At 42.2% G+C, this 20,284-nt stretch overlaps 1 protein-coding gene across 1 annotated transcript in view; it reads left to right on the forward strand.

Annotated features, from left to right (window-relative positions):
* Nucleotides 1-15,760, forward strand: part of tmem132c (transmembrane protein 132C) — a 109,197-nt gene extending 93,437 nt beyond the window's left edge. Inside the window, exons 6-9 of the mRNA XM_022752760.1 lie at nt 4,688-4,896; nt 9,375-9,648; nt 12,322-12,513; nt 14,169-15,760. Of these exons, the coding sequence (XP_022608481.1) occupies nt 4,688-4,896; nt 9,375-9,648; nt 12,322-12,513; nt 14,169-15,338 (1,845 nt within the window). The 3' untranslated portion in view covers nt 15,339-15,760. The remainder of the gene's footprint in view (nt 1-4,687; nt 4,897-9,374; nt 9,649-12,321; nt 12,514-14,168) is intronic.
* The last annotated feature ends 4,524 nt before the right edge of the window (nt 15,761-20,284 follow it).

The following is a 20,284-nucleotide window of genomic DNA, read 5'->3' on the forward strand; positions in this document are numbered from 1 at the left end:
GTGTCGTGCGGCACTAGTGCTCGAGCAAGGTACTACTATAAATGTTCTCTTTATTGGCTGTAATATCATAGAGCAAATATCCATTGATCCTGCGAGCGTCCACTTGAGAATGCAGGGCTTGTGCAGTTTTGAACAGACGTTCTCTGAAGGTTGGCTGTAGCCTTGAAGGATGCCCTGCAGCAGCCTTTTCAGTTTTCTCACAGGAGCTTTCAGAGATTCTTGTCTCTGGCTCAGGCCAGTGTACAGACATAAAGTCCAATGCTTTGTTAGGTTGCTGTTGGGTAAGGACCTTTATGTATCATTTAAAATTGGTCAAGAGAAGGTGCCTCGAGGTGGTAGTGTGCATACACTTGAATATAATATCCAATGCTGCAACTAAATTATGGTTAAGCAGGGTTTTTCCTGCATAGAGAACTAGGAGGCGGCTGCCTCCGTCAAATTTCGTGCCGCCTCTGCCTCTCGACAAAATTCTAGTACTTGTGTTCTCGGAACTCGGTGGATTTGGATTAACTGCAATTGCGGCTGGACGCCACTACGGCAATGTAGTGGCGCAGTTTCCATGTAATCTGTGCATCAGGTAGAGCCATCCGAAATTGCCAAAGAAGAACAATACGAATGCGCTGGATTTTCTGCCTGCGGAAGGAGGTGGCGACCTTATTTTGTGGCTCTTCAAATAGGTGAATAGGCTTGCCATCTGTCCCGTATCGTCCCGTATTGGAAAATAAAATGATTCTAGTACTTGTTTTCTCAGTACTCGGTGGATTTGAATCCATACGGGACACAATTTGTCCCGTATGTTCGTTCATGTAATGTCCTCAAAGTGCTGTGAATAATGTAATGTTAAGTAAAACCAAACCAATTGCCACATTTTTTCACATAAAAGGTGGCAACCTTACAGATGAATATTATCTCTTCTCCATCCAGCACACCCAGCTTTTTGAAAAGTTTCCCTAAATTAACGTTACATCCCATCATGTATGTTTTTTTTTTTTGCAGAAATGTCTGAAATCACAGATTATTTTAAAAAGAGAGTTTGCGAGGAGGAGAATCACGAGGATAGGTGAAGCAGTGGAGAGTGCAGACATCATTAGTTCTAATATTGGAAAAAGATGTTAATTCATGTTACTGACGAGATAATATGTCAGCACTGGAAGTAGGCCTAGTTCTCAGCCCTCCTTTGAACTTTGAACCTCTACTCTACTACATCGGAGGGAAACATTCTACTTTTCACTCTACTACATTCATTTAACAACCATTTACTTTTTCAGGTAAAACATATCGTACTGTTAAATAGTGAACCAGTTTTACCCAACACAAGTTGGGTAAAACTGGTTCACTATTTCCTTTTTGGCTTGTGCCCCTTAGGGTCTCATTGTCACGTTTCACAGTTGTTAGCACTTATGACATTCACCCAGTAGTAGGAATGATAATGATAATGGCTAAGGCAAATGATTTATGTTTAAAGGAGATATTTGTGTGTTTTGCTATCGCTACATGGCAAACAATAGCATTTTTTGTTTACTAACCAGTCTAGAGAAAACGTTGCAAGTTAGTAGCATCAAACTTCATTCCTTTACTTACCAAGAGCTGTCTCCAGCAGTGGAAAGCAACGCCAATGTTGACTCTTGTCTCTATCACGTCTTTTCTTCTACTGAAGTTAGCACGCTAACCAACTAGCTAGCAACTCACTGTAGCCTCCAATCTGGCCTGAAGACGTAGCACTGCTCAGCGGGCGTATTATAACCTCTTTCATTATAAAGTAGGGCTGGGGTGAAGCCACGAGGAAATCGACGTAATCGATTATGTAAATACATCGATTTACATAACGTGTGTCGACGCGTCGCAAGGAGGAAGTAAGATAGTTGTGCCATAGACAGTAGAGGATCTTTGGCTGAGCATGGACTCCACCGAAGAGCAAGCTGAAGCTGAAAAACATCGCCAACTATAATTTAAAGTAGGGGAGTATTTTAAACAGGAACTGAAGAACATGGTGCCCTGCAAGCTCTGCAAATAGAAATGGCATATCACAGTAGTACTATCACGATGCTCGAGCACTTGGAGCAGAGCTTTATTTTATAGAGACTTTATATTAGACTGTTAAACACAGATTACCAGTTGAGACTGGGCTATTTTTTGTTGGGGAATAATGCCCTGCAGTGCATACTTTGTTTGTCATCTGTTTGTTTTAACCCTCTTAAGCCCTTGGGAGCGTATACGCTTCCAAATTTCACGTTGTCTGTAGTCATTGCTCCACGACCGTTTGCACTGGAGACGTGCAGTTTTTTTCTCCTTAAAACTAGACAATCGGCGCATTCAATCAATCAATCAATCAATCAATCAATCAAACAGTCAATCAATCTGATCGTCCGTGTGTCGTCACTGACTTAGATCGAGACACTAACATTGAAAGTTAATAAATATTTGGAGTAGTTTTACCGTTTTTCTGGCACATTACTGCTTTCTGTCCGTGTGTTTATTGATCGAATGTGATCTGCATTCTTTGCCAGTGACGTTTAGCGTCACATGACTGAATCAGACATTGCTATTGGCTCCATTGGGTGAGGTCACAGCCAATCAGAGTGACTGATTCAGAGGCTTGGCCTGCCTTGGCTTTATACCCAGATTAAATGTGAGCAGTGCTATTTTACTCTGATATCAAAGTGAGAAGTTGTTTAGAGTTTATTGAAGTGACAGAATAAAGACAGGAGGATGTGACAGTCACATATTTAGTGCAGCGGAGGATTTGGAGCTGATAGAATGAGAATGAGCATATCTCTTGAACAGATAAAGATAGAAACTTCAAATCACCTCTAGAACAACTCAAACAAATAAATACACATTTCTGTGTTGAATGTTTTCTTCTTTATAATGGTTTACAGTGTTTTTATCATTAAAAAAAGGAAAAATTCAAGGTTTGTTTTTGTTTTGTTTTTTTGTTTTATGGGCTACTAACCTCTATTATACTATACTGAAGTCTTTAATGAGTGACATTTATTATTAGCTATATTTATTATTATGCTGATTCTAAATATGTCACACTTGGTGAAACTGTTAAAAATGACATTTGAAAAATGAAAGTATTGAAATATAAATGACAAGTTTTCAAATTTATTTTGGGTAAATTTGTTGTTATATTAATCGAGTAATAAAAAAATAATAGTTAGATTAATCGAAAAAATAATTGATCGATTAATTGATAAACGAATAATGATTAGGTGTAGCCCTATTATAAAGACAACAATGGCTGAAGTGCTTGTCAAGCCACAATCACTACCACCCACTACTGGCAAGAAACCATGTTTAGTGGCAGAGAAAACAAATACCCCTTTAAGGTATGGTTAGGGTTGAGGAACTAAAACTCTTAAAATATTGTCAATTTAAAAAATATTATAATTACAGATTTTTAGCTCTGTGTGAGATGCAGTACTATTTGGACCTTATTTCCAGGGATGTACGGTTGTTGTCAATGTGGGCGTGAACAGAGGGGATTAACCGGAAGATCTTTCATGACTGCTTTGATGAAGGCTTTCCCACAAGTTCCTTACAAGCCCAACTAGTTCAGCCATCATGTAAAAAAAAAAACACAGTTCTGAGTATAAAGCGGAATTCAGGACATCTGCAAATATCTGCTTTTATTTATACAAATCTGCCAAATTTATTTTCCACAGAAACTCCCCTGCTGACTTCACCCTAGAGGTGATAGAGTGGAGGGAGCTCACATAAAGCTATAGAGTCTGTCACACAAAGTTTTCTTCCTGGTCACAGAGGATGTCCTGCCGCGGCTTCATGATGAATGGCTGTTTATGGTTTTATCTCACTTTTGAGAACTACTCTGAAGTAGCAAAAATATATGCTCCCGGACCATCTAGTTCCATCTGGTTCTAGCCAAGTCTGCTACATGTTGGTATCAACAAGATTTACAGAACACCCAGTAAAAACTGGGTAGCCCTTTGTAATGATTATTTGCCTCCATGCTATGTGTGTGTGTGTGTGTGTGTGTGTGTGTGTGTGTGTGTGCTTGATACCCCACTTTTTGTGTGTTTGCATATGTTATGTATTTGAAGTGTTTTGCACAACCATATCTTAAGGATTTTAAAGGGAAAGGATAGGAAAGAGAGAGGATTCTGGACATTAGTCAAACACTGGAACAAGTATAAAAAAAAGAAGGAGAAGCGGAGGGGGGGGGGCTTCAAAGCGAGCGAGTCAAAGCGACAAGGAGTTGTGTCTTTCGATAGCACAGAATTGGTTCATTCATTCCTATTGTAAAGCAATTTGTGAAACAGATGGCTTCTAGTTTGGTCACTTTATCAAGAGACAACTGCTCTCCTCTTACTAGTTTCCATCTGGTGGTTATTCTTTTAGCTGTAGGCTGAACTATAATAGAAGAGCAGACCGCGACCTGTTTTCCCTCAGGTTCAAAGATGTCCTTGCTGTCCTCCTCCCTCTTTTCCTGAGTGTGGAGCAGATAGAGGAGCTTTCATCTTGTTCAAAGCAGTTACAGGAATACTGTATCAGTAGAGAGCTCAGGAGTGTAAAGCCTTATAATCAACTTGGAGGGCCTGGCCTACAGTGTACACTGTACAGTATATTGCACTGTGTAATTCACTGTGTAGTCATCTAGTGCAACCGTCAGAAGTGCTCAGCTTAAATGCTCTCTCTCTTAATCCTTCCCTCTCCTCCCACGCAGGTGTCAGACAGGTGTGACTACGTTTTTGTGAATGGCAAGGAGATGAAGGGCAAGGTGAAGATGATGGTGAACTTCACCTACGGATACCTGAGTGCTCAGCTGGAGCTCAACGTGTGGATCCCTCGACTCCCCCTCCAGATTGAGGTGTCAGACACGGAGCTCAGCCAGATCAAAGGGTGGAGGGTACCCATCATGGCTCCCAGTCAGAGGTACTGTACTGCATGCATCTGCCAGTAACAGGCCTTTGTGACACTGTGTTCTGCTCTCTTATTCATCAAAAGTTTCTAATATGTCAGACTACACCAGAAGTAGAAATATAAAAGATGGTTTTCTGTGGTTATTTACAATAAAGTAATAAACTTAAAGGTTAATTCCAGCGGATGTATTCATTTCCAGTCATAGTAGCTGCCATAATGATAAGAGTATGAATGCACACCACACCACCTGTCTCCTCCTGACTACAGTCCTAGTGACAGTTCTTGGCTGATAACAAAATGGCTGACCTGTGCAATACAGCTTGTCATTACCACTGGCTTAAGGTGAGTTGCCATTGTGCCTCTTAGTCATCAGTAGGACAGAACATTATTAGAGCTGTCTGGAGGTCAGACCTCTCCCTTGGGGCCTCATCACTAGCAGCACCTCTGCCAGCGCCGCTGTGCAGCGCTGCTCTGCAACTGTTGAAATCTATCAATTGATGGAGCAGCTATCAGCCTACCTGCAGTAATTACTTCTGGAAAAGCTTTGAGGTTCGACTTGGACTCATCCCACACACCAGTGTGGCCGCTCTAATTATCCCTGCTCCCTTCTTATTTTGAGTGACAGGGGTACAGCATTCGAGTAATGCCATGGCTTGTCGAAGATGTTGCTTTCCCAGCTGTGCGCTAGTATGCCTTTATCAACGGGGACAGCCACGTTGTGTTGTCATTGTTGACGCCAGCGCCGCTGCTGATGGGCGGCAGAAAAAGCTTTGTTTCTCCCTGTCTTCCACCCATCTTTGTTTATCTGGGGATAACAGACATGACCTTGCAAAGTAGCACCATGCCTGTTGGTGAGAATGGGCTTTTGGTCCACTGTCCATAAGCCCACAAGGAACTGTGCCAGTGAGTGACAATAGCAAGTGGCAGGACCTTCCTCTATCAGCTAGACTGGCAAGTCATGAAGTCAAATAGAAATGAGAAATAAAGAGACATCAGGGCTGTTAGTGGAATAGTTGCAAAAGTACTGCTTACACAGTTTTTGACTGACACTGCCTGTATGGCTCACCTCTTCCCTCTCTAAGCCCTGTCAAAACAAGGACAAGATAAGCCTTCGCAGACAGCAAACCTAAGTGTAGGCGTAGCACTCAGGCATGCACCACTCCCTTAACACTTCTTTCAAGATGTGTGTACTGAGATTCCTTTTTTCCCTTGTTTTATAGTGCTTTAAAAATTCTCTTGCACTTGGCCTTTTATTACTCAATTTTTAATGTTATTTTTATACTGAGTTGTCTTAAACTATGTGTACTGAGTCTTTTTCTTTCTACTGTAAAACAAACAGCTGTACCTGAATCCCCTACAAGATTCAAACAAGGTTTAAACAACAGAAAAAAACCCACAAACAAAACAATCAACCCTTGTCAGATAGAGCTGATTCTGTATATATAGAAGCATCATTGCCTATTTCTGTCCAAATGACCTTTGTCATGTTATTGTAGCAGAAAATGAAATGCAGCAAAATGCCAAAACAAATACAGCACACGATCTACGGGGCACAACAAAAATAAGCATGGCACAGGCATTAATATGCAGCATCTCCTCTGAAGTTGGAGCTGGGCTTGAAAGTGAATGAAGCGGAAAGAAAAATTGCTTTGTGAAGCAGGTTGTTCTCTGCGCCAAGTGTGATTTGTTTATTAGATTAACCTTAGATTAGATTTTGAGATGGCTGCACAAGAACTGGCATATCAGATTTATACCAGAGCTAAAATGGTTGGACTTCACTATCAGTTTGTTTACTCCTGAATCCATCACATCTGACTAATACCTGAATGTATAAATGTCCTTATAAATGCACTCTTTAAACACTGATTCACTCAATATGTCAGTACATACTCTTGCAACATTAGTGCTATTTGTCAGTTCATTGACTGTGAATGTCAAATAACAAATTCTGTTTACACTCAAAACTCACAACTCTTGCGGTATGATTCAAAAAGCGTTTCACCGAAGCAGTGAGAAACTTTTAGTTACTGCCAGTGGAATAATTGGAAGATGGTGACTGAAATCACTGGCAGATGGTTTTCTCCTCTGCATGTAATATGTAAATGAGTGGAGAGAGCGTGTCGAGACAATAGAGAACAGAAATTTTTTTGAAAGAACAGAAATTATGAATTATGTAAAAATGATTCACAAATTCATGTATTACAAACCTTAGTTTGTGTGTTGGAATAAACAGCGTTTCTGAACAAGAGCTAGATTTTATGCAGCTGGGAGTTCTTTTGTTTATATGTGAATCCGAAGGTCGGCCTTTAATTAGTTGTGGTGGACTTAAAGTGACCCAGCGATGAAGCTCTCTGCATTTGATGAGACAAAAAATATAATGGACCAAAAAAACCTCAGATAACCCCGTCTTTACCTGGGAAGTTGATGCAGTGTTCCACTTCTGTGTGGGAAATGACACAGAATACATCAGTGGAAGAGTTAGCACTCATGAATATGCATTAAATGGGAAATATACGACCTACAGAGGCACAGTTTATCTGCTAATCTATTTTAATCTAGCGTTTCTAATACAGCGTTAAAAACAAAACAATTAAAATACAATTCAGAGTCGTATTAGTGGTGTTATGCAGGACAAACAGCAGCTCTACAAACTGTGTTTCGTGACAAGACTTGGACTGATGACTCCAGACTGAGGCTTTCATTTCAGTTAGGAAAAAAGAGCTGTTGCATAGTTTTGTGCACATTTGCAACATTTAAACTGAAATGACAGGTGGTGGGTTGTTGTTTGGTCACTGTCAAACAAATCTGATGAAACCACAGTCACACAGCCTTAATGAAATACTGTGCATTTTTTGAGTGTTAAAACGTTGTTTTATTCAGTCGTGATTTTTATATACAGTAAAAGTTTCAGGGGCAGTAAAACTTTTTTTATTTGGACACCACAGTTCATTCAAAGTTTGAACTGGGTATCACTTTCTGTTCTTGAGCCATGTTGAATCCTGAATTTAATGATCCTACAATATCCACAGAAGAATAATTTCTTCTGTTAATGGCTGTCATTCAGTTGCATGTGAAATTGGTCCTGCCGGCAAAGGTTTTAAGCCCCTAACTCCAAGTCTCGCTGTACTCTCGGCTTTTCTCTGGAGCGCGCTGCTAACATCTTTAGTCCCACGGCTTCGCATGCAGTCAGATTTCTCAGGGGATTCAGACAGAATGAGACAAGTAGAGCGGATAATCGCAAGAAAAACAGTTTAAGAGATTAATTTCTTTTCCTCTCCCCTTTATCATGATCACAACCTTTGCTAGTGTGTATTTGTGTGCGAGAGAGAGGGAGACAGAGGAACAAATGATGATGATTAGACAGAGAGGCGGGTGTTAAGTCTACAGTACAGGAAATGATTAGTAGTTTCGTTGACAAAGCACTTTTCTGTGTGCAAGTATCCCAGGTTTCCATCATTTATTCTCCCAGATCAACCATTCAAACATTGCTTTCTCAACATCTCAGGGTGCTTTATCTGTTGTTTTTAAAAAGTTGTTTGTTGAAGCAAAATAAAAGAAAACAGTTATGGGCAAAATCTAATGATATTGCAGCTGTAGTGTAACCATTTAAACCCAGTTTGTCATACTCACAGCAATTTCACCGGTGAGAAAGAGCTGAGCCTCTGTTGGCTGATTTGTTGCCTACAGTAATAAAATTAGATTTGCTAGCAACAGAGCAATCAGGGAGGCTATTAAGTAAAGCAGTAAAGAGGTGTATGCACATTCACAATCCAGACCTGGTGCTCCAAAATGGTGAAGGAGAGACACTGAGAGAGAAAAATGATAGCCATACGTTGGACTGATTCATTCTTCGTGGTGTAATCAACAATACTGCATCATTACTGGATCTTTGTCAAGTAAACATCCCTGTCTGAGTTACACCGCAGTGTGTCAGTACATGTGACAGAGATTGTTTTGAGTGAAAATGCTGCTGAAAATGCCAGAAACCACACCATCATTACAGAGTGCAGTGCTGATGTTTTCTCTTCTCATCTTTGAAAAATTGCTTATTGGCACAAAACACAAAGTAAAGCTGAGGCTGATGGGAATGTCATTAGTTCTAACAAGTACAGGCATTGGACAAATTCAGATTTTAACCTGGGGTTGGATAAAATGTCAGGGAATAACCAAAGTTACTACATTTCACCCTGAGCAAAATCAGTGTGTGTGCCAACTTTCTTGGCAATCCATCCAGTAGTTGTCAGGACATTTCACTCAAAAGCACAAATGTCAACCTCATGGTGGTGGAAAAAGTCAGGGGAAAGTGAGGGGATCACCAAAGTCATCAGGAGTCATCCCCTGGGGACCATGAATGTCTCTACTTAATTTTATGGCAATTCATCCAGTAATGACCAGTGATTTTATTTGAGATATTTGAGTCTGGACCAACCAACTTTGCTATCCCTGAAGTATAACAGTTTTTTTTTCTTTTTTTTTTTCTTTTTTGTCAGGTCTACACGGGACAGCGAGGATGAGGACGATGAAGACAGACGAGGACGAAGCTGCACTCTGCAGTACCAGCACGCCATGGTTAGAGTCCTGACCCATTTTGTAGCAGAGTCAGCTGATTCTCGAGGCCAGACGAGCTTCATGCTCGGCACCGACTGGCAGGTGGACATCACAGAGCTGGTGTGGGACTTCCTGAAGGTAGAGGACCCCCAGATTGCACAGCTGCTGGACAGGAGGATACTGGTGGGACTCGATATGGGGATGACCACTATCCAGGTAGGCCATGTGTCAGTTTTAAAGGAGCTATTTGTACGATTTGCTATTGCTACATAGTCAACGATAGCATTAACAGCTGTTTCCTTACCAGTCTAGAAGAAACATAATGAGTTCCTCATTAAACTTCATTCCTTTACTCGCCAAGAGCTGTCCAATATGGTAGAAAGCTCCTGAAGTTAGCGACTCGCTGTAGCCTCCAATCTGCCCTGAAGACACAGCGCTGCTCAAACGGAGTATTATAGCTTCACTCTATAACCTCATATTGTACAGACAATGATGCCCGAAGCTCTTGTCAAGCTCAATCACCACCACCTGCTCGTGGCAAGAAATCACATTTGGCAGCAGAGAAAACTTACAAATAGCCCCATTAAAGGATTAATAAATGTTAATTCCACTTGAATATTTATTTTTGGGTCTTATTTTTGAAATTTTGGTCATCATTTTTACAGCGCTATCGGGTGTTAGATTTGCACTCACCAAGTTAATTGGTGACATCGGTCAGACGGGGAAACATGAGTGGCTGAACGATCATTAAGGTTTGGAACAAACTCACAGGTTAGCCAAAGTTAGAAAAGAAAAGGAAGATGAGCAGTAAAATTATTACTCCAATTGGCTGTTTAAACATCAAACACAGTTTAAAGACTGACTTCCTTGTTCAACTTTGACCTATTGAACTTTCCATATTTTTTCACACACACAGTTTACTGACATTTTGTAGTGCTCACATTCAAATAAACTAGTTTAAGTCACATGTCTAATTGTGTGTTTCTTGGTCCGCTGGATTTCACTGTAGTAATGTGACCATGTTCCCCGATCTCAGCAACTTCTTTGTGGAGTAAAATATTATCATGATTGAAAGAAATCACTAGAACTATGAAAAATAAGACCAAAGTTTTAACTCAGTGGTGGTTCCTATACACACGGGCCTAAATGATAATGAAAAAGCTACAGAGTGCTAGTAATTTTAACATTCCACTTGTGTCAGTTCTTCCCAAATTAAGTCCATGCTTCCTGTCTCAAAGAGGGTCGAGCCACATGTCCGTCTCCCTCTAACTCATCAATGCTTTATGAAGAGAACGATGAGAACCCGGAAACATCTCCTGATAACAGGGAATATGCATTCACTCATTCTCCCATCTGCCATTGCTGGGACCTCCTACAGCTCCAGACATGTTTGTGTCGGAGGATCAGCGCCTGCTTCCGATCTCATGATGTTCAGGTTTCTCCCAAAATGTGATGACACACACCGTAAAATGCATTGCAGAGGACAGTGGAGTTCTGTTTTAGTAATTAGAGAATATAATGACGTAATGTCTTGAAACTAATATAGCAATGATTTTATTACTGTGAGAGAATCACCAACATTCTAATTATTTGAATTATTATATAAAAAGGTGTATGAAAAAAAACCCGCTAGATATATTTGTATACTTTATTTAACTTCACAGTGGTACATTTTTCTCTCAGCACAAAACACATGTTAGAATAACATACTGCTGGAGCGTGAACATACCATTTATTCCAGGGACTATAACAGATGCCATTGTCACTGCTGCGATTTAACTAGTATGTCCTTTTGTCTGGTGCAGACAGGTGCTTACTGATGTGTCACAGCCTGTGCTGCGGGCTCTCGGCAGTGAGTGGGTCCTCCCCCTCGCCCCTTTGGTTTGTCAGGCTCTCCAGGCTAACTGGATGAATATCAGCCTCCTAATGGCATCTGTGTGAGTGGGATCTGCTTCCTGGTGTCAAGGACTCACCCGTCTGTCTGTGTGCAGACGCGCCTTCACCTTCGCAAAACATCCGTGCTCTCACAAAAGAACCATAAACTGGAAAAACAATGACGAGCACGAAGGTCTGACAGCTGTGACCACCCGTGCCATGTGCCACACAGACTGCTGCGTGAGCGAGATGTTTGCATGCAGAGAAAGTCACACATACCTCTCATGGTATTCATCATAAGGACAGTCACACTTCCTGCCTGTATTGTGGGGTTAAAGTGTGTTTCTCCTCTAGATTACCAGTATTAATCAAAGGGAATAGATTCCCTTGGGGTTGGATGGAAGCCAAGTGAGTGAGAAAAGAGATAAAATAAAAACTAGGTTTTGTGTATCATTTTGCATATTGTGAGGGGGCTTGTGAGTCTTTTATGTTAGATGAAACACTTGGAAAGACATTTTCTTAAATCACCTATAAATCGTGGTAATCCGCTTTTTTCATGTCGTTGACATCTTCACTCCTGAGAGCTCATTGATGTGATATTTTTGCATCCCACTTGCCAGGAATCACCTGTCAATCAAACGTTGTGACCAGTGCTGATTTATTTCTGCTTGAATTTTCTGTTGATGAAGTTTCTGTAGGTAGTACTCTTTTTCTGTGTGCGGGTGAGTTGCCGTCACTGCTGATTTCTCCTGGGAAAGATCTCCCCAACCCCGGTTGTTTAGAGCAGGAAATGAAAAGGCTTTCGTGAACCGGCTATACAGTGGGTTGAGTCACTATTGTTGAGTAGCGCAGCAGTAATTGATCATACCAGAATGTCCCAGGTTATTGCTTGACAATCACATATTTAAGAGGAATATTGTGAGGGGGGGAAAAACATATTGCTAAGCTTTCCAAATTCCTTTAATGCAGGAATGTGTAATCTCTTTCTCACTGTTGTGTTTTTCCACCTTCTAGGTGTTGTCTCCTTTGTCCGACTCAATCCTGGCAGAGAAGACTGTCACAGTGGTGGATGACAAAGTCACCATCACAGAGTTGGGGGTCCAGCTGGTGACGGGGCTCTCCATGAGCCTGCAGCTCAGTCCAGGAAGCAACAGAGCCATCCTGGCTACCACGACCACACAGGAGGTTCTGCAGAGCCCGAAGCAGGTCAGGATACTGTAATAGATACTGTATCAGGGTCCTGAAGTAAACTTTGAAACACAAATGAAGTATGCATTGAGCTTTGCTTCATAGTCCACCTCTCCCTTAGCTACCATAGTTGAATACAAAGCCTCCTATACAAAAAATAATGCTAATAGATTAAAAACAAAGACCAGTAATTATTTGCAAACACTATTGAGCCAGTCCTGATTAAGACAGCGAATGATGTTAATTTGTTTCATACAAGTAATTATTATCTCTAGCATACTGAATTATTCTTCATTGGGTTGATATCCATTTGATGAAAGACACGATTTTATACATCGACTGAAGCCAAGACGTGCATTTTTTCAGCCTTGATTACTGTTGCAGAAAACAAAAGACTTTCTTCCAGATTCCATTTCACACTATCAGGGTCCTTGAATGAGCAATTTTACAATCAAAGAAAGCTGCGAGTGTGCATGTGCTCATGTACACGTGTCTATTTGTTTGTTCCACACCATCCCTAACCCTCTTAACTCCAAGGCTTGAAAGCCAGAGTGTGACAGAATGTGTTTCCTTGGGCAGCTAATAGTAACGGGAGCTTAATCTCAGAGCATGCAAAAGCAACACCACAGCCTCTGTACCGAAATATGACTTACAGCCCAAACTTGGCCGTCTTGTCATATTTTACTTCCCTTCCTCATTCGCCTGGCTACTCTCATTGTGGCCTCTTTGATCTGCCCATCAAATTCTCTCACGAGTTCTCTGAACTGCTCCTTTACATTCCTCCTCACCCATCTCCCTCCGACTAAGGAAGGGATGGGGAGGCCATTTATCTGCCCTATCTCCATATTTAGTGTGAAGATAATCAGGCGGTACAGCACTGCAAGTCCTCTGGTGTCAGTAATTAGGGAGCAATGACAGAGCACTTTGGGGATCTACTTGTGTGCCTTTGGGGATTTGTCCTCTTGCAACATTAACAGGCAAATTGTGAAATTGCAGTAGGAGAAGGCCTTAAGATGCCCACTGTATAGCAAATCCTCATTCCCATGAACAATGTTTAATGTTACTGTTTGATCTTCCCCGCTTATCTTTTAATCTGCATCCCCCAAAGCTTAGGCCAAATAGCCGCTGAGTTAGCAGAACCATGCAACTTAGTGAGTTTGTGTTCGACTTACAATGTCTTCCACCATTAGAAAGCTCCATATACAGTACACTGTAAGTCCACGTGTCGCATTGACAAAAGGAACATTGAATCCAAATAATCATTGTGTGTTTTTTACCAATTCGCTACTCTCCTGAGAGGAAAAGCCAGTGGAAACAACCACTGTACCTGAAGAACATCATGGTTGATTCTCTAACTACCCAGCCTTGCAATTTAACAATTTCAGAGCTAATAAATTGGAAACAAATACATTCACATGAATGGGAAAGTGGACTTGGACTTTTCGACCCCACTATATAACTATTCTTGTCTGTTTCCATGAAATAAGACTAGACGTGGTATTTTTTTCACTATAATTTCCATTTCTTTGTAATACCAAAGCACAGCATGTAATCTTTGTGTCAGTGACTATGTATTTTCTCTTTCTCTGTCTCTGTTATATTGTTGTGTGTGTGTGTGTGTGTGTGTGTGTGTGTGTGTGTGTGTGTGTGTGTTTGTTTGTGTATTTCCACAGGAGGCCTTGATCAGCGCCTGGCTACAGTTCAGCGACGGCTCTGTGGCTCCTCTAGACCTGTATAATCCGGACTTTTTTGTCCTGACAGCCACCTCCCTAGATGAGGAAGTAGTGACAGTGCAGCAAGACCCCTCGTGGAAATGGCCTGTCATTGTGACTGAGGCGGAGGGCCAAGGCCTGCTGGTCAGGGTGGAGATGACTGTTTGTGAGGTCTGCCAGAAGTTCAAGCGCCGCAGCATCCTGGCAGCGGGGAACTGTAACATCAGGGTGAAGTTTGGTCATAGTGACAGCTCAAGGGGTGGGAGCAGCGACTACGGCCCCGATGGAGACGATATGGAGAACAGAGGCAGGCTCTCCCCCTCCCAGGACAGGACCGGACTTAACACCCACTACTATGGTAGCTCCATCTCTGACATGGAGGACGGGGTGTTGAGGAGAGCCACCACCACTAGAAGCGCAATAATGCGCCGACCCAATGGGGATAAACTGTCAAACGATGGTAGCCAGAACATGCCAATTGACTTTGCTGACTTCCCCGCACAAGTGGACCTGCCACGTGGCCGCAACATGGACGATGACCTCATTCAGTCTGCTCGCGGGCTCACAGACCTGGAGATCGGCATGTACGCCCTACTGGGGGTCTTCTGCCTTGCCATTCTGGTCTTTCTCATCAACTGCATCTCCTATACCCTGAAATACCGCCACAAGGAGCTCTCCATTGAGGGCCAGGAGAACATGAACCACGCCCACGATTGGGTGTGGCTGGGGAACGAAGCGGAGCTGCTGGAGAGCCAAATCAGCCTGTCGCCGCAGCAGGAGGAACAGACCTCCATGATGGACTCTAGCAGCGGCCTCGAGGAGGGCAGCCATTTGCTGAACGGAGGCTCGGCCCAGAAGAACGTCCAGGGCCAAGTGCACCGGACGGCAGACACGGGCTGCATAGCCAAGGACAGCAAAGGAGACTCACCCACCACTAAGAGGAAGCGCGTCAAGTTCACAACGTTCACCACCATCCCCTCGGACAATAGCTACCCCACTGTTAACACACTGACTGGATGCCGCAGCCAGGACATTAAGTGGGTGTGCCAAGACGTGGAGCTGGGAGACTCCAAGGAGTTACGTAATTACATGGAAAGGTTAAATGACAGTGCTTTAAAAGAGGTGGCATAATGTACTGTGTGCACTTGTAACAAACTCACCCTTATGCCTTTCAGAGGAAAGTGGTCTGGACAGAAACCCGGACCCATAAGTAGGTGAAAGAGGAGGAAAGTTACTTCAGAATCACCCCAAACTGCCAAAGGGTCATTAAACTTAAGAGAACTGTCATGATTCCACAAGTGACTGATGATGAATCACTAACTAAAAATATGTCAATGAATGAGGGCGTCAGGTGATTCTTTTTTTTGTCCATTTGCTGATCAGATGATTACCTTTTTATCATCATTTTATTACTACAGGGTTTAGATAGAATTCAAGTAATGATCCCGGGACTCACCTGCAGCAACTACGACCTGTGATATTCAGACGACATGTAGATTTTAAAAAAGAACAGTAACATAAGTAGATAGATGTTCCGAATGTGTGTGCACATTAAATGGTTTTGGAAGTTTTGTAACATTTTGGATATTAATTTCTTACGCCAAATCCTTATTGTGTGGAAGAGTTCTGGAGAGGCCAAAGCAAGCCAAGAGAAATATCTGCATGTCGTTGGAAAAAAAGAAAAAAAGAAGAAAAAAAAAGGCACAACTTTCCGGTTCATTCTCATCCTCCTTAACACGGCAGAAGACCTGTTATGTATATACTGAACAGTCTCCAAAGCATTGTATTGTTGCTCTGTATATTGTATTTTCATAACATTTAAGGAATACACAATAATGTCAAGAGTGTGTATCATCTTTTATTGACCGCAGCCTCATAAAGCTAATCATGTCTCGCATCCTTAGGTTAGCTGGGGGGTTGGGTGGGTGGTTGGGTGGGTGGGGGGGGGGTTTAGCCACAAGCCACAACACAATATGTTACACTTTTAATGGCTGCCAGTGGAGGAAGGCAGTGGCCATTAATACTCTCATCTCATCTATTAGAATACCTAACATGACAGCCAGTGTATGAAGGAGCTTTTAAACTAAATGGCTGGACAACATGGTAATGTGACATTTCCTACTCTCACCCCGCAGTTTAAAGTTTTGTGAGCTTTGAAGAAAATGCCAATTAAGGTCTCGTTAACCTCTGTTCCATAGCCTCCAGGAAAAAGCGTACACTGATGGACAAACTGGGATATAATATGCTCTCCATCTCTTGGGGAGCGTGTAGATACAAAGAGGGATAATTACCGGCAAGGTGGGAAATGTTTTCTTTTTGGAAATGGATCATTTATTATTCACATAATTGCACAAATAATAATCATCCCTGAAAACTTCCTAAACAAAGGCAGTCGGTTGAAAAATTGCATTTTGCACAGTGAACGTTATTATCATCACAGTGGTGTTGGCTGATTGCATTTTTTTCGTGTTATTATTTTCCATCAAGCAGAGAAATGTTCACATTATGTTAACTGTTGCTGCAGTGTGGATCAGATTGTTAATCAGCAACGCTCACAATATTAGCTTGGAAGACGGGAGGTGAGATACTTCAGCAAATGGTAGCACTACCTTGAGTGTAATTAGGGATGCCATTTAGATTAGCTCAGTTATGTCAACAGTCAGAATTGAATGGAGCCCCTCCAGGCATCTGTAGGAAACTTTAGTGGCTTTTCTACTTTTATTTAATCAGTTCAAGTAGCTTGTTGATGGATTCTCTTTCCAACTTCTGTGATGCTGCTGTTGGTCCACTGTATGCTGAATTAACATGATGACAACAAATGGAGTTCAAGTAGAAAGATAATAAGCAATGATGGATATTAGGATAGAAAGGTGCAGTTCGGCAAATGAGCTTATTTACTTTCTTGCCGACACTTTGCTGAGAAGATCGACGAGACTCTCATGTCTGTATGGTAAATATGAAGCTACAGTTAGCAGACTCTGTGTGTGAGCCAGGCTAGTTGGTTCACTGTTTCCAGTCTTTATGCTAAGCTAAGCTAACTGGTTTCTGGTGGTGGCTTCATGCATTTCAAACAGACATCAGCAATCAATCTTATCATCTGTCTAGCTACGGTAATGTTTCCTGGTTTTACAATATTTGGAGCATTGATTTTTCTCAGTGTAGTAATAGTGATAAAAATGAAGACCTTAGCGTAGCCACTGCACGCACACACACACACACACACACACGCACAGAGGAACAGCTCCCCCTCCTCACTGCTTTGTCTCTGTTTCTGCTCTGTCCTAAAATATTTCTCCTTTTCTTCCCTCTGTGGTGCGATCTGCTGTCTCTTGTGTTATTTTCCTGCTTCTGTGGCTCTATTGGTGGCTGCAGGGGACTGAAGCGAGGGGGGGGGGTCCGTGTGCTGTGTGTGCTGTGTGCTGGGACTGTGGCTGCTGTACTCAGCCTGTGGACTGTGAAGGGCGAGGGGAGCCAGAGTAGTTCTGGGAGGGATTTAACTGTCAGCCACAAGGGGCATGATTGATGGAGGGCCCCGTGTAATTAAAACACCACTGTGACTCTCTTTCTGTGACCATCGTCGATGGCCTCAGCCTCCTCAGGTAGGAACAGCAGCGCAGCCCATTAAAGACGCACCGTCTCCACCCCCTTGGGCTCTGGTTTTAGACGTGTCCGTGCCTGCTGGGATGTGGCACTGCAGATATGATGATTTAATTCACTTCCATGGACTATGGTAACTCAAGAATCATTTTTGGTGGCCTTGAAGTCTTGACTACCCTGAAAGGAAAAGAAAAAAACTTCCCCAGGCCTCCATCTTAAATGGATTTTTAATTAAATTGATGATGTGAGACCAACAAACTCTCACTAATGGTTGGCTGTGCTCCCTGTGGTCCTAATGTGCCAGGTCTGTATTTGCAATTTCCAAATGATTATTCGCTGCTTGATTTATGTTGCTTCCTTTGAATTCATTTTAAAATCAGTTCACAGTACTTTTACAGAAGCTGAACACACACAAACACGCTGCTGCAGAAGAATGGAGGAACAGCTGACAAGGTCAGCTTGACATTCCGGTCTTGGCAATTTCTACAGATGGAGCCACAGGGCACCAAAGACAACATTGTTCATAAACAAAACCCTTGTGCCAAATCTATGTCTTGTAAACACAATCTCCCACCTGACCAGAGACCGCGCGCACACGCACACACACACACACACACACACACACACACACACACACACACACACACACACACACACACCACCACACACACACTTGTCTCTCTATCCTTGTAAGGGCTCTTTATTGACAACATTCAAGCTAGACCCTCACCCCAATTCTTCTATTCTCTGTTATTGTCAATAAATCCCACAAACACATCAAAAATTTCTTTTGACTTTCCCACCCTGTCAGTGTCACTTTCTAAGGTGCTAATCATAACAGATGTTTATAGTGCATTTGTTGTGGACTATTTTTAGCAGGGGATTAATACACATTTGATGCCCCAATGAGCATTTACAGGAGCAAGACAGCATATGTGGCACTGACTCAAAATAAACTGCAGTTTCCATGTTCATTGTATCGGAGGAAGATGTCATGCCGAGCATGAAAGCACAGAGGAATAACCTACACCAGGCTTTGGGATCAATTAATAGCTGGTTTTGGCTTTTTATAGGATTTGTTGACGATAATAAATATATAAAATGTTTCCAGCTTTATCCTTTCAGCTCATCCAAAATCCCCAAATAAACTGTTAACTTTGTGTGGGCTGGCCTTCTGGTCCCCAGAATCGAGGTGTGTCCTCCATAACGCTAGTGGACAATTAGGTTTTGAATCCCACAAAGTGATATAAACCCAAACTCTCTCTCTCTCTCTCTCTCTCTCTCACACACACACCCACACCCACACACACACGTATAAACAGATGCACAACAAAAACATCAGTGATGACTCAAACCCCCAAAGGTAATAAACAAATAAAGTGGCCAGCGAAGCCCTTCAGCAGCATGACGTGAGAACCCAACCATGTCATTTAGATGTATCGGCCCAGGAGGACTAGCAGGGCACCGAGCACAGGGGAGCAACATATCAGCCAGCGCTCTGAGACAGGCCGGGGCATTTTCTACCTGCTGGAAAACAATAGAAGGTCAGAGGGCTACCAAGATACACCTGGCACGAATGGTACTCCTCAATGTGCCTGAGAAAGATTTATCTCGATACCTGTACTGTTTTATGGAAGTCAAGCCCCATTCTGTACAAATAAGATGCTCTAAACCACAGGGCCTGCACATAATAACCAAGGTTGATGCTGTAAATCCAGACGGATGTACGCTATTAAAGCTTTTTACGGTTGCTTATTTCACAGATCATCTGTCTGAATGAACATCCTTAACCCGCAGTTGTGCTCAGTCCCACAGAAAACCGTCTTTCAAGCGAGAAGACTAGCACATTTTCTGGAACAGGAGATTGTGAGAGGTGCGGCGTATGTTTTTCTTTCCACAGCTCATATCCTCAGCAAGACTTCATTGGCGTAGCATGTTAGAAACAGATCAACCCTGAGTTTAAAAACTTGTCTCTTGTCCAACGCTGTTCCATTTGGAATCTCCCACAGAAAAAGGCTCCAGGATGCGTACCAACAGACAGAGCTCAGATAAGATAATTAGCTCTATGTAAATGTGGATGATTAGTACTTAGAGATGGGCGGTTTGTCTGCTTGGCCGTTTTCTTTAACATTGTGTCTGCATTAGCTTATCTTAATTAACATGTGATGATACCTCCTAATCCTCCAATTACTGGAGGAACATCTTAGGGAGCATCTGCCGGTTGCTCATTACACAGGTAAGACTGTGTAATACAATTAAAAGCAGCTTAACATTCTGTAGATTATGTTAGACTGCTACATGCCCCCGAAAAGAGTGGACAGGGGGGAGACAAAACTGTCTGACACAGAGCATGGAAAATGGTCTTAATCAAGCAATAAATATAATGGACATCAACATATACACACCAAATAAACTTCGTTAATTCTAAACTAAATATATTTGGAGAAAGTAAATGCCACTGACAGAAATCTATAATCATA

The sequence above is a fragment of the Seriola dumerili genome, unplaced genomic scaffold (assembly GCF_002260705.1).
Source record: "Seriola dumerili isolate Sdu_G_001 unplaced genomic scaffold, Sdu_1.0 BDQW01000017.1, whole genome shotgun sequence".
Lineage (NCBI taxonomy): Eukaryota > Metazoa > Chordata > Actinopteri > Carangiformes > Carangidae > Seriola > Seriola dumerili.